The 14,589-nt window shown below is 41.2% G+C and overlaps 1 protein-coding gene across 1 annotated transcript in view; it reads right to left on the bottom strand.

Annotated features, from left to right (window-relative positions):
• ccdc172 (coiled-coil domain containing 172) overlaps positions 1-14,589 on the bottom strand; it is a 111,720-nt gene that overhangs the window by 45,672 nt on the left and 51,459 nt on the right. The window contains exons 3-4 of the mRNA XM_068053286.1: positions 11,746-11,862; positions 5,527-5,692 (exon numbers count right to left, since the gene is read on the bottom strand). Of these exons, the coding sequence (XP_067909387.1) occupies positions 5,527-5,692; positions 11,746-11,862 (283 nt within the window). The remainder of the gene's footprint in view (positions 1-5,526; positions 5,693-11,745; positions 11,863-14,589) is intronic.

Raw genomic sequence — 14,589 nt, 5'->3', positions numbered from 1 at the left:
CCCAGTCAATGTGCAGATTGAAATCACCCATAATTATTGTATTACTCATGTTACATGCTTCTCTAATCTCCTGATCAATACATGCCCCATGGTGGCCTATAAACAACTCCTACCAATGTTTGCTGCCCCTTGCTGTTTCTTAGTTCCACCCAAACAGATTCCACATTTTGTTTTTCCGATTTGAGATCCTCCTTTACTAAAGTACTGATCCCATCCCTTATCAGCGCAAAACCACCTCCTTTTTCTTTTTCCCTGTCCTTCCTAAATGTCGAATATCCTTGAATATTCAGTTCCCAGTCTTGATCACCCTGTAGCCACGTTTCCATAATGGCAATTAGATCATACCCAATTACCTCTATTTGTGCCTCAGAGTTTTGGTATGATCTAATAGATACTCCAGTAGAAGTAAGGAAGTTGAGAATACTTGCCCGATGAGGGTCGAATGTGTTGAGACACGTCCAGGCATCCGTGGAAAGCATTTTTAAAAAATTCGTTCCTGGGATGTGGGCGTCGCTGGCTAGGCCAGCATTTATCGCCCATCGCCTTAATAAATGCTCTTCTCCCTGCATGCATGGCATTCAAATGTTCCACAAAAATTGAACTAATTGTAGTCCCATCTAAAGCCGGGGATGATCCCACATTACCAAAGGTATTTTTGGATTCCTGCTGTAAACTAATTGGTATGGACTGTATATTTGAAGTGTGTTTTTCGCATGTACTGCCCATACCAGAGCAGTAGTGAATTTACAATTTGGCTGGTCTACTAAAATTTTTTGTAGCATTTTGTCAATCACGGCATGATTTATTTCACAAATCCCATTACTAAAAAGACGTTCCGCTGCCACGTGCATTGCTACAATATTCATATTTTCACACATACTCCTGAACTCATCATTGGCAAATTCTCCACAATTGTCAGTGAGAAACCTAGCCGGTGCTCTCAGTCCTGCTCCTACCCACCTTTCCATTATCTTGTTCACTATTACTTTTTTGTCTTTACTATAAATTACCGTCGACAGACAATCTAGTCGCCACGTCTATAAAGTGTAGAATAAAAATGTTTTTCTCTTTATCCCATACCTTCAAGTCCATCACTACAGTTTCATTTAAGTCCCTTGCTAATGGCAGACTCACTATGGGTCACGATGGCGTCCTCCTGTATTTTTTACTGATATCACATTTTCCACTGATATCTTCGATAAGTTTACTGTAGTCACCATCTATTACCCCTGCATCTTTTAACAGAATCTTCAACCTATGACAAGATGGATGTGCAAACTGTTGATGTAATTTTGAAATAATTTGCCTTTTCTCCTTGAAATCCCTGCCCCCAGATGCTATTAATACTTCAACATCCTGCTTAGGTCTCGTTAAAGGAATACAATAATATCCCGACTGTGTAAAGTGCAAAGCTACACATTTCCCAAAGACTGAACCCTTATCATGTTCCAAATCCAATTTCATCCAAGCCTTTTTCATAGATAGTTTACTTAACAGTAAAGGTATATTACTGGATACTACATCCGTACGAATAAAATGGTTTACCCCTGATATTTTATACGGCATTACCACTCTTTTTAGTGATTTCAACGGGGTTGTCAACCCCAAACCTGAAACAGGTAGAACTTTTTTAATTCATTCATGGGATGTGGGCGTTGCTGGCTAGGCCAGCATTTATTGCCCATCCCTAATTGCCCTTGGGAAGGTGGTGGTGAGCTGCCTTCTTAAACTCTGCAGGCCATGTGGGGTAGGCACAGCCACAGTGCTGTTAGGAAAGGAGTTCCAGGATTTTGACCCCGTGACAGTGAAGGAAAGGCGATATAGTTTCAAGTCAGGATGGTGTGTGACTTGAAGGGGAACTTGCAGTTGATGGTGTTCCCATGCATTTGCCGCCTTTGTCCTTCTAGTTGGGAGAGGTCCCGGGTTTGGAAGGTGCTGTCTAAGGAGCCTTGGTGCGTTGCTGCAGTGCATCTTGTAGATGGTACACACTGCTGCCACTGCACGTCAGTGGTGGAGGGCGTGAATGTTTGTGGATGGCGTGCCAATCAAACAGGCTGCTTTGTCCTGGATAGTGTCGAGCTTCTTGAGTGTTGTTGGAGCAGCACCCATCCAGGCAAGTGGAGAGTATTCCATCACACTGCTGACTTGTGCCTTGTAGATGGTGGACAAGCTTTGGGGAGTCAGGAGGTGAGTTACTCGCCTCAGGATTCCTAGCCTCTGACCTGCTCTTGTAGCCACAGTATTTATATGGCTACTCCAGTTCAATTTCTGGTCAATGGTAGCCCCTAGGATGTTGATAGTAGGGGAATTCAGCGATGGTAATGCCGTTGATTGTCAAGGAGAAATGGATAGATTCTCTCTTGTTGGAGATGGTCATTGCCTGGCACTTGAGTGGCACGAATGTTACTTGCCACTTATCAGCCCAAGCCTGGATATTGTCCAGGTCTTGTTGCATTTCTACACGGACTGCTTCAGTATCTGAGGAGTCACGAATGGTGCTGAACATTGTGCAATCATCAGCGAACATCCCCACTTCTGACCTTATGATTGAAGGAAGGTCATTGATGAAGCAGCTGAGATGGTTGGGCCTAGGACACTACCCTGAGGAACTCCTGCAGTGATGTCCTGGAGCTCAGATGATTGATCTCCAACAACCACAACCATCTTCCTTTGCACTAGGTATGACTCCAGCCAGCGGAGGGTTTTCCCCCTGATTCCCATTGACCTCAGTTTTGCTAGGGCTCCTGGATGCCATACTTGGTCAAATGCTGCCTTGATGTCAAGGGCAGTCACTCTCACTTCACCTCTTGAGTTCAGCTCTTTTTTCCATGTTTGAACCAAGGCTGTAATGAGGTCAGGAGCTGAGTGGCCCTGGCGGAACCCAAATTGAGCATCACTGAGCAGGTTATTGTTAAGCAAGTGCTTGATGGCACTGTTGATGACACCTTCCATCACTTTACTGATGATTGAGAGTAAGCTGATGGGGCGGTAATTGGCCGGGTTGGACTTGTCCTGCTTTTTGTGTACAGGACATACCTGGGCAATTTTCCACATTGCCGGGTAAATGCCAGTGTTGTAGCTGTACTGGAACAGCTTGGCTAGGGGCGCGTCAAGTTCTGGAGCACAGGTCTTCAGTACTATTACCGGAATATTGTCAGGGACCATAGCCTTTGCAGTATCCAGTGCCTTCAGTCGTTTCTTGATACCACGCGGAGTGAACTGAAGTCTGGCATCTTGACGCTGGGGACTTCAGGAGGAGGCCGAGATAGATCATCAACTGGGCACTTCTGGCTGAAGATTGTTGCAAATGCTTCAGCCTTATCTTTCGCACTGATGTGCTGGGCTCCAGTCATGGAGGATGGGGATATTTGTGGAGCCACCTCCTCCAGTTTGTTGTTTAATTGTTGTATTCTTTGACCTTACTTTGGTCTTCTTTACTTAAAGAATCCATGTAACCCCTTAACCAGTCCACTTCACATACTGTGGACATGCACCCACTGTCTAGTATTTCACAATTGAACGAATCTGCAACTAGGACTGAAGTTTCTCGTAACCAGTACAATTCCTTCTGATTGATCAGTAGCATCATCCTCACCTTCCGAAACTTCCATGTCATGTGTCATCTCAGAAACACTGTTATTCCTTTTTGGACAATGCAACGTATAGTGATACTTTGAGTCATATCGGAAACACCTGTTGACCACCCCTTCGTTATTCCCGGAATTCCTCCTTCTGCCATAATTAGCCAATTCCTGCTGTCTGTTATAGCTGCCAAAAGGGTCTCTATCCTCATTCGTTTTGTGTGTGTTTCTCCTTTCAAACTGAAGTTTGGGCCCCATACTTGAATGGCCTCGAAATGCTACTAGCATCATATCCTCCACCTTCGGTGTCACCACTAAAGAGCCCATCTGCGCCATGAAAGTGGCTGGAAAGGAATGTTTTCCCAAAAGTTTTTTTAGGGCATCAGACATCTGATCAAACAGCGTATATTTTTCATTGAATCTAACTCCGGTTAATACTAAGAGCTTATCCATGTTCATTATCCTGGCACAATCCAACAATTTGAAGGCAAGTACTGATCTAGGAATTTCCAAGCAGAATTGCTGCAAGCTTGCATATAGTCGGTTAAACTCCATAATTTATTGTACTATGGAAGAACTATCCATTTTTCTAAATTCATCAAAGTCTGACCACACCTCATAGGCACTCAATAAGTCATCTTTCATATAAACTTTATCCATATATTTCAAGAGTTTGTCCAAACCTTCCTCATCATCCAAATGATGAGCCTCTAGCTCCGACAGCACTTTGCCCCGATCTTGCTTCTAGCGGGAAGTGAAAGTGCAAGGGCCATTCCTTGCTTCCTTTTAGGTAAAGATGTAACCCATGTCCATATATCAACTTCATTCTTCCATAGATCGTACGGATCAGCTTCAGAAAATAGGGGTGGAAAATCATATCCCGACACCTTATACTTGGCTTCAGTCATCTTCAAAAAATCTCCAAATACAGCTTTCGAAAAAAAAAACTCCAATTCTAATCCCCTGTCTGTCTGAAAACAAATTTTAGTCTCCAATCTTCACATTCAGGCAACTATCCTCTGCTACCAATGGTAGAGAAATCTCCATGCCTGTTTGTGAAGAAGACACAGAGACTAGGATTGTTTACTGCTTGTCAGAGAGCTTACTTCTGCTCTCCAAACAACACCACCAGCCAGTGCTGGCTGGCTCTTCTGTATAAATACACAGTTGAATACAATTAACTAATTAACATCCAACACCTGTTCACCCTATTATCTTAAACTACCAGGTATTTATTATCCATAACAGAACTTCAGACCCAACAACAATGGATTTCAGTCCTTGAAACCAGCTGCAACAAGACAGAACGAATTCTTCAACTAACCAATGTCTTCACAAAGCAAAGTATGGCACCAAGCCACAAAAGGAGATATTAGGTCAGATGACCAAAAAGCTTGGTCAAAGAGGTAGGTTTTAAGGTGTATCTTAAAGGAGGAAAGTAAGGTGGAGAGGCGAAGAGGTATAGGGAGGGTATTCCAGAGCTTGGGGCCTAAGCAACTGAAGGCACAATCATGAATAGTGGAGTGATTAAAATCAGGGATGCACAAGCACCCAGAATTAGAGGAGCTTAGATATCTTGGGAGTTTATGGGGCTGGAGGAAATTACAAGATAGAGAGGGGCGAGGCTGTGGACGGTTTTGAAAACAAGGATGAGGATTTTAAAATCAAGACTTTGCTTGACCTGGAGCCAAAGTAGGTCAGCGAGCACAGGGGTGACAGGGGAACAGGACTCAGTGCAAGTTAAGACAAATATAGGCATTACCTTAACCAAATTAAGAATAAAATCAGTAATAGCGTTGAATGCCATTTCATCTGATTCAGTGGTAAATACTAAGCAGTAGGATACTTATTAGTAATTCTCTAAACCTTAATCTGAAGAATGTTAATGTAAAATTGAACTCACCATCATAAATCCATAAAACATGCTTATAAGAAACATACTGACCGTTTTTCAGGTGCTTAGCTTCTGTTTCCAAGTCAAATATTTTTGACTTTGCTTTGATTTCAATTGTAATTATTCTGTTACTTATTAGGTCATATTTCGCATTGAATTCTGAAATCTCTTGAACAAATTTCTCCCTTTCCTCAGCAATTTTCTTTTTTTTCTTTTCCTACAAGGGAGAAACAACATGTTGCTGGATAATTTTTAAGACTAGAGAGAAAACCATTTAAGGCTTTACCAATATTTGTAATGTCATTATGATTTATTGATTTTACACAATACGGTGCACGATTCATGGGATAAAAGGGAAAGAAATAATATTTCTCTGCTTCGGTCTTCTATCTTGTGCTTTTTAAACATTAAAACAAAAGTTCAAAATCGATGCATTAATAAAATCATAAGTACTGACAATTCTGGTCCGGATCTCAAAAAAGCAGAGTATTACTTCAATGGAGAATGACTGCAGATATCAGATGTGCAGAGGGATCTAGGTGTTTTAGTGCATGAGTCACAAAAGGTTAGTATGCATGTACAGCAAGTAATAAAGAAGACTAATGGAATGCTATCCTTTATTAAGACAGGAATTGAAAGTATAAATAAGGATGTTATGCTTCAGTTGTACAGGGCATTGGTGAGACCACATCTCGAATACTGTGTGCAGTTTTGGTCTCCTTATTTAAGGAAGAATGTAAATGCATTGGAGGTAGTTCAGAGGATGTTTACTAGATTGAAACCTGGTATGAGTGGGTTGTCTTATGAGGAAAAGTTGGATAGACTGGACTTGTTTTCACTGGAGTTTAGAAGAGTGAGGGGAGATTTGACTGAAGTACATAAGATCCTGAATATCTTGACAAGGTGGATGTTGAAGGATGTTTCCTCTTGTGGGTGAGTCCAGAACTAGGGGGCACCGTTTTAAAATTAGGAGTCGCCCTTTTAGGACAGACGAAGAGAAATTTTTTCTCTGAGGGTTGTGTGACTTTGGAGCTCTCTGCCTCAGAAGGTGGTGGAGGCGGGGTCATTGAATGTTTTTAAAGCGGAGGTAGACAGCTTCTTGTTAGGCAAAGGAATCAAAGGTTATTGGGGGTAGATGGGAGTGTGGAATTTGAGACACAATCATATCAGCCATGATCTTATTGAATGGTGGAGTAGGTTCAAGGGGCCGAATGGCCTCCATCTGCTCCTCATTCGTATGCATACTTCAAATATTGAAATTTTGTTGAACAGAATCGTACCATATGCACATATTGTACCATATAGCACCAATTATTGTTTTACGGAAATAAATTCTCCCTCTCCGTCAAACAGTACAAAGAATGCACCACTCGGCAGTGAAAGTGACATGCTCCAGCCTCTGCCAATGCTCCTTTTTGGTTGGATGCTTGGAGGCATGTAAGAGTTCAGCAAGGTGACTTACCCTTTTATTTTCACTGCAACCATGTCAGACAATATCTAAACTTCAATACATAACTTCTTCTGACAACATAATGAAGAGCAAAAATTCATATAGGGTACTACAAGGATGAATATGCATTCTACCACTCTTTTTCACATTGGAACATCAATTCCCTGCATCACTATATCAGGCCTCCCTGAAGTATTTGTTATTTAAACACAAAACTGAAAATAAAATTACAAAGGGACAGGGAGACACCATCTCCTGGTTTCCCTCTAGCATCCTGACTTGCGATAATTGTATTTGTATGCAGATAGGGGGCATTAACTGGTGATTCATTTGAATCCCAATAAATAGACACAGACTGAAACAGTGGTTTTGGGTTAGGAGGTGTATGCTTGTAATGCATAACTCTATAAATAAATATAAAATTGTGTAAAGACTGGCTCCAGTTCTATCCTTAAGCACGGGCTTTCAGGGGAAGAACATGGTAGACATCTAAGAAAAAAAAAATTCAGATAGAAAACTGCAATCCAAGTAGCCATTGTGGAAAATGACAGAAAGCAAGTATACATTGTCCCAGTATGATTACCCTCTGATGTTGTCAAGTCTGAAACATATGACCATTTTAATATGACCATATAAAGGAATTAATTTGCCAATGATGAGTTCAGAAACATGTGTGAAAACATGAACACTGTGATTAAAAATACCAGAGCTGAAAGTCCTTACGTCAGTGAACTCTGTGAAAGGTGATTAACAAAATGCTGCATAAAATTTTAGCTGATCAACCAGACTGCAAGTTGACAACCACCTTGGCATGGGTGTTTCATGCAAAGAATTCACTCCATATGGCTTGAGAGTATAATCCCCAGCAATTAGTCTATGGGCAAAATACCAAATTGCCTTCTGTGCTGTGCGATAGTCCACCTGCTCTAGAAGGTATTACAATTAGTTCAATTTTCTTCTACACAATGCTTTACTTGCAGGGAGACAGGCTTTCATCAAGGCTGAGATCTCTCAGAAAATTCAGAGAGCACCAAGGCATCATATAAGACTAGCCAAGACAGAATTTAATTCAGAACATTTGGTATATTATAAAAGGAATGGTCGACACAGTGGCTAGCACCGCAGCCTCACAGCTCCAGCGACCCGGGTTCAATTCTGGGTACTGCCTGTGTGGAGTTTGCAAGTTCTCCCTGTGTCTGCGTGGGTTTTCTCCGGGTGCTCCAGTTTCCTCCCACAGCCAAAAGACTTGCAGGTTGATAGGTTAATTGACCATTATAAATTGCCCCTAGTATAGGTAGGTGGTAGGGGAATATAGGGACAGGTGAGTATGTGGTAGCAATATGGGATTAGTGTAGGATTAGTATAAATGGGTGGTTAATGGTCGGCACAGACTCGGTGGGCCGAAGGGCCTGTTTCAGTGCTGTATCTCTAAATAAATAAATAAGGAATGGCAAGGCCGTGGTGAGGTAATCGGTCATGATAGTAAGACCATACTTATCGAACATGGCAAACAAACTTCTAAGGATCATTCCTCATGATTGATCGTAATTAATTACAGAATCTCAGACTCTGAACAGCTGATAGAAGTAAACAAGGCACCTTGTACCTCAAGTGTCAATGTGTTTTTCAAGGTTCCAAGGAACAGAATACGGCAAATCAAGGGATGAATAGTGGTAATGTGAGTGATCATGACATACAGGACAGAGCAAAGGCCAATTGCCCAGAGTGGGTACACAGGTGACATAAATTCCAGAGGGGTCTAGTGAATGGAGGAACGCGACAACTGTGTAATGTTCGGGAAAAGCTACTGGCAAGTTTATATATCGGTTGCATGTTCAGGATGATGGCCAAGTAGTGAGGTCCATGGAATGGCAGAATGGGGTGAAAGAGTGGAGAGTAAGAAATCACAGTGCAAGTAATGACAGTGGGACTGCAAGTGACTCTTGCATCAGAAAAGGATCACGAAAAACTCTTCGACAGTGCAAGAGGGAGATCTCACCGTAGTAGTCCAGACAAACGTGCAAGTGGAGGACTTAACTTGAATAGATTATACAATAAAGGTCACAGAACAGTCTCGGAACAAAACTAGAAGCAGAAGTCCTCATGATCGTGAAGTTTTGGTGGCTGCCAATAAACTTAAGGATAAACTAATGAGAGGCAAAACAAAGGGAATTAGATAGTTGGTGAGTTTATTCTGAAGTACCAGATAAGAGGCAACCAGCTTTGTTACATAGGTGGATTTGTATTGGAAAAATGCTTGCAGAGGGGAATTAAGGCTAAAGCAAAGCTAATCGCTTGAGGTTTTGAAGAGCAATGTTAGAGTGGACTCTCCCCACAGCTGGAAAAGTTAACTTTGAAAATCCTTTTAGCTCTTTTGGCCACATATTCATGGGCGTGTAGATCAAGCGACATAAAAGCCGAATTTCTGCAGGGCAATACTTTTCGGAGAGAAGCATTTCTGAAACTGCCTTAAGAGGCAGCAGATGCAGAAGGAAAATTATGGAAACTAAACAAAAGTGCCTATGGCTTGAATGATGCTTCCAGGGTGTGGTATTTTACAGTGAGATCTGTTTTGCTGAAATCCGTTGTGTTCAAGTACAAGCAGAGCCCACAATGTTTTTTTGGTATCTTTTATTTTTTATTTAGAGATACAGCACTGAAACAGGCCCTTCGGCCCACTGAGTCTGTGCCGACCATCAACCACCCATTTATACTAATCCTACATTAATCCCATTACCCTCTCTCATCCCCACCATTCTTCTACCACCTACCTATTCTAGGGGCAATTTATAACGGCCAATTTACCTATCAACCTGCAAGTCTTTGGCTGTGGGAGGAAACCGGAGCACCCGGCGAAAACCCACACAGTCACAGGGAGAACTTGCAAACTCCGCACAGGCAGTACCCAGAATCGAACCCGGGTCGCTGGAGCTGTGAGGCTGCGGTGCTAACCACTGCGCCGCCCTTCATAAAGGAAAACGTTCAAGCATCTTCAGGATGCATGTCGATGACTTCTTATGGAGTGGTACTGTGGAATTTGAGAAATACGTTACTAATAAGATTAGAGTAGATTTTAAAATTGAGAGTCAAGGTTGTGGAGCTTTTAAATGTATTGATTTAGGTATTAATCAGAGTAGGTCTGGAATAACTAAATCAGCAATCCTATTTAGAGAGTGTTATTCCCATCAAGGTTAATTGTACTAGGTCCTCACAGGAAGATGATATTATATCTGAAGAGACAGAGCAATTGCAAAGTTTGATTGGTCAGCTAGACCTGATACTACTTTTGATGTGTTGGACTTAAGTACTAGGATGAAACACTCAAAATTCGAGGATGTTTTAAGGGCAAATAAAACATTTTTAAAAATCTGGAGAAATGCATACTTAACTTCCCATACTTAGGTGACCCAAAGGACATGAAACTAGTCATTTTTAGTGATGCTTCACATGCTAATCTTCCTGATGGGTAATTCAGTGCAGCTGGTTTCATAACATTTCTGATGGGTGAAAATGGGAATGTTATCGTTTACCTTGGGAAACTAAGAAAATAAAAAGGCTTGTTAAAAGTATTTTGGCTGCCAAAACCCTGGCTCTTGGAGAGGCAGTGGATATGGGATTCTACTTGTCAAATATTTTAAGTGAGATTCTATACAATGGGCATACTGAAGATAGTATACCCATTGAATGTAGTATAGATAATCGTTCATTGTGGGATAATATGCACTCTATGAAAAGTGTGAGTGAGAAAAGGTTATGCACTGACTTTGCTGGCTTGAAACAAATGCTGGAGAGAAAGGAAATCTTAAATTAAATGGGTGGATGCAAGTAATCAATTGTCTGATTATTTTACAAAAAGAAATTGTTAGGGATCCTAGAGGAGGGGCTTGGTACATAATATGAAGTTTTTTTATTTAACTTGTTTTGATATTTTTGTGGTACATATTAAGTCTAATTTTCATGTAGAGAGAAGGGAATCTGTTAATTGCATTTTAATTGTATGCAGGTGGTAGGCATTAACTGGTGATTTACTTGAATTCCTATAAATAGACACTGACTGAAACCATGGCTGTTGGATTAGGAAGTGTATGTTTGTAATGTGTCACTCTGTAAATAAATATAAAAGTGTGCAAAGATTGGCTCCAGTTCTAACCTTCACCACGTGGCTTTCTGAGGAAGAACAACTTCGACATATATTGTTGTGCCTTCATTGCTGGGTCAAAATCCTGGAACCTCCCTCCCCCTACCCCACAGCAGTGTGGGAGTATGTCCACCACGCAGATTGTAATAGATTAATATGAAGGCCCACTACCACTTTCACGAGGGCAACCAGGGATGGGTAATAAATTTCAGCCTTGCTAGTGATGCCCATATCCCAAGAATGAATTTCAAAAAATGCACAGAAATGTTTAACATTCCTCAGTAAATTATTTCTGAATTTCTGTTTTGAAATGCCTTCTGATATCGCAGAAACACCAGTGCTTGCATTAAAAGGCAAGCACTAAACTTGTGCATGAAAAGCTAACACAAAATATCATACAAAAACAGAAAATGCTGGACACACGTAACAGGTCAGTCAGTATCTTTGTAGAGAATAGACAGGTACACATTTTGAGAGGCACCCTCTTCAAAACTGACAGCTGTATTAGTGTAGTAAGAGGAAGGGGGAAAAATAGTTGGAAAATTGCGAACGCCATGCCCAATTCTCTAATCCGTGTTCCTGTTACGTGAGACAGCCTATAGTTTATTGTAACTTGATGTGAAATATTCTACTTATTAATAAAAATTAGAAATATATTAAGTACAAGATTAAGAAACCTTACAAGAGCTTCGTGGTAGTTATTATTTTCCTTGATTATTTCCTCTCTTTGCTTCTTTAGGCTTTCTTCCTGCTTCTTTAGCAGTTCCAAATGGAAAAGTTCTTCTGAAAGATCATTCACCTTTTGGTAAATATAATGTTCAATTGGTTAGATAAAGAATGAATTTCACCTGCAAATCATGGAGATTTGTGTGACTGGTTAAATGAGGTGAGAACCTGGTTTATGACGACCTGTTGGGATATTAAACTATTGAACCTTGCACTCCACTAACAGTAAGGGTTACTACTGTTAGTAACACTAGAAAAGCACTACAGGGTCCTTCCAGGTAATCATATCAGAAATATATTAACACCTCACACCTCAGTGTTTTTCATACAGATTAGTCACACAGAAAAAGGTGCACTTATTTGGTGCTGACTTATTCACCAGGTGATAATTATTGACATACTCATGTCGGGACAGAGGGCTAATGTGTTGTCATGTTGTAGGATGAGTAATCACTTGAGTGAAAATTCTTTTATTTGAAAGTAGAAGAGAGTACATTGGTGGTATCAAAGCTAGACTGTGTTGCGCAGAGGGATGAAGAGATGTGCTGAGGTCCTTCGCAGCAGTCACAGAGGAGTCCTGAGTGTTGGTCATTGTGATACTGTCTTCCATGTAGTTCTAGTTTCAATGGATCCACAGCTCTCTTGCCAAAGTTCAAGTCCCGCCTTTTATGATTCATGAAGCTGTGAAGGACAAGCAGGCTACGACTATTCATGACATACAATCTGCAGCATACTGCAGAGCCCCTCCTAAGGCAGCAAAAGTGTGCCTTTAATGTCCCGGTGATCCTCTTGATGATCAATCCAGTAGAGGCACATGCCTTGCAGCATTTCGCTGCTGCTATTCTAGCCACACTTAGCAGGGCCATTACCCATGTAAGTACAGGGTAAACTTGGTTATCTGTTCACATAGGGATTGCTAGACAAGAAAAGGCCAAGATCCATCTAGTTCACCTTCTACCATCCTGGTAGTTGTATTATAGAACAAAGTAGTTGTTGAGTAATCATAGCAATCAATTGGTCTACAGCAGACCCTGACATGAGAGGATGAAAACCACCAGTGATGGAAAGCTTTGGGAATCATAGGTCCAAAGTCACCTGTTCCTCCCTTGCTACATTTAATGTATATCATGTTTCAAATTACTCATATGCTGCATCCCAAAATACTAATTTCCGAAAGAAATCTATTCAATTTGCATTTGAATGTATCAATACTATTCGGTTTCCTCCATCTCTCTAGGGAGTCACGACTTCCTTCCCTGAAAACAACAGGTGGGGCCAAATTTCAAAGGATAAATCATAATAATTTCCAACATTCACATGTTCCCATAGATAGTTGTCACTGAAAGGCTTCTGGCTGCTCATTGTGTGCTGGATACTTCCCCAGCATAGAGAAAGAAGTACTTGGCATGGGACAAGGGAATTGGCAGTACTGAGTAAAGGGGTGGATATAAGCGGGAGTGGCAATGGGCAATAGTGACTGATTTTTTAAAAAATAGACTGGTATCCTCCACTTCATAGAGTCATAATGGCACAGAAGGAGGCCATTCAGCCCATCAAGTCCATGCCCATTTAAAACAGCTGCTGTATGGTTGCAGTAATGATCAGGCACTCCAAAGACATAATGGGGTGGCTGCCTAATTTGCATTGAATTAAGGACTTAACGAGCCTAGGAAAAGCTTGTGCACAAACTCGCGGTGTAACTGTGTGCTCACCACTTACACCGGAATGCACATAGGATTTTGGGCACATTGTGGCTGGAATAAGCACCAAATGCATTTCCAGTGCATCAGATGCCCAATATTGAATAAATGGTATAAAAGCAAAATACTGCAGATGCTGGAAATCTGAAATAAAAACAAAAAATGCTGGAAATACTCAGCTGGTCTGGCAGCATCTGTGGAGAGAGAAGCAGAGTTAACGTTTCAGGTCAGTGACACTTCATCAGAACTGACAAATATTAGAAATGTAAAAGGTTTTAAGCAAATAAAGCGGGGGGGGGGGGGTGGGACGAGAGATAACAAAAGAGGTGTTGATAGGACAAGGTCACAGAGAATATGGAACAAAGGCAAACGGTATGTTAATGCTGTGGTGAAAGATAAAGCGTTAGTAGAGACAGGGTTGTCAACTGATAGTAAGATGAACAGCCCTGGCCCCAAGCACAAACATGAAAAAAAAAGTGGGTAGGCACAGTATAAACAAACTAAAACAAATAAAAAAGAAAAAATAACTAAAAATAAAATGGGGAGCCGGCCCCATCATGCTCTGAAATTACTGAACTCAATGTTCAGTCCGGCAGGCTGTAGTGTGCCTAATCGTTAAATGAGGTGCTGTTCCTCGAGCTTGCGTTGACGTTCGCTGGAAAACTGCAGCAATCCCAGGACAAAGATGTGAGCAGAGCAGGGGGGAGTGTTGAAATGGCCAGCAACCGGAAGCTTGGGGTCATGCTTACGGATTGAGCCGAGGTGTTCCGCATAGCAGTCACCCAATCTGCGTTTGGTATCCCCAATGTAGAGGAGACCACATTATGAGCAGCAAATACAGTATACTAAATTGAAATGGTATTTCCCCTAGACTTATCCTTTCATTTAAAAAAAAACACTGATAATAATACATCGGAGCAAACAATTACATTTATATTGATGTTTTAAAATGAAAATAGAGATAGCTCAACGGCTGTCACTGGATATATTGGTGTAATCCAATCACAATGTCAACTAAGATCGCAAAGCACAAGATTAGAGCTTCAACAATTTATGTTCATTAACCAAATCTCAAGATTGAATTAAACCATGCAATTCAC

Source organism: Heterodontus francisci, chromosome 20, assembly GCF_036365525.1.
Source record: "Heterodontus francisci isolate sHetFra1 chromosome 20, sHetFra1.hap1, whole genome shotgun sequence".
NCBI classification, from domain to species: Eukaryota; Metazoa; Chordata; class Chondrichthyes; order Heterodontiformes; family Heterodontidae; genus Heterodontus; species Heterodontus francisci.
Note: the sequence above shows the minus strand (reverse complement) of the source record. Positions and strands in the feature narration are given on the sequence as shown.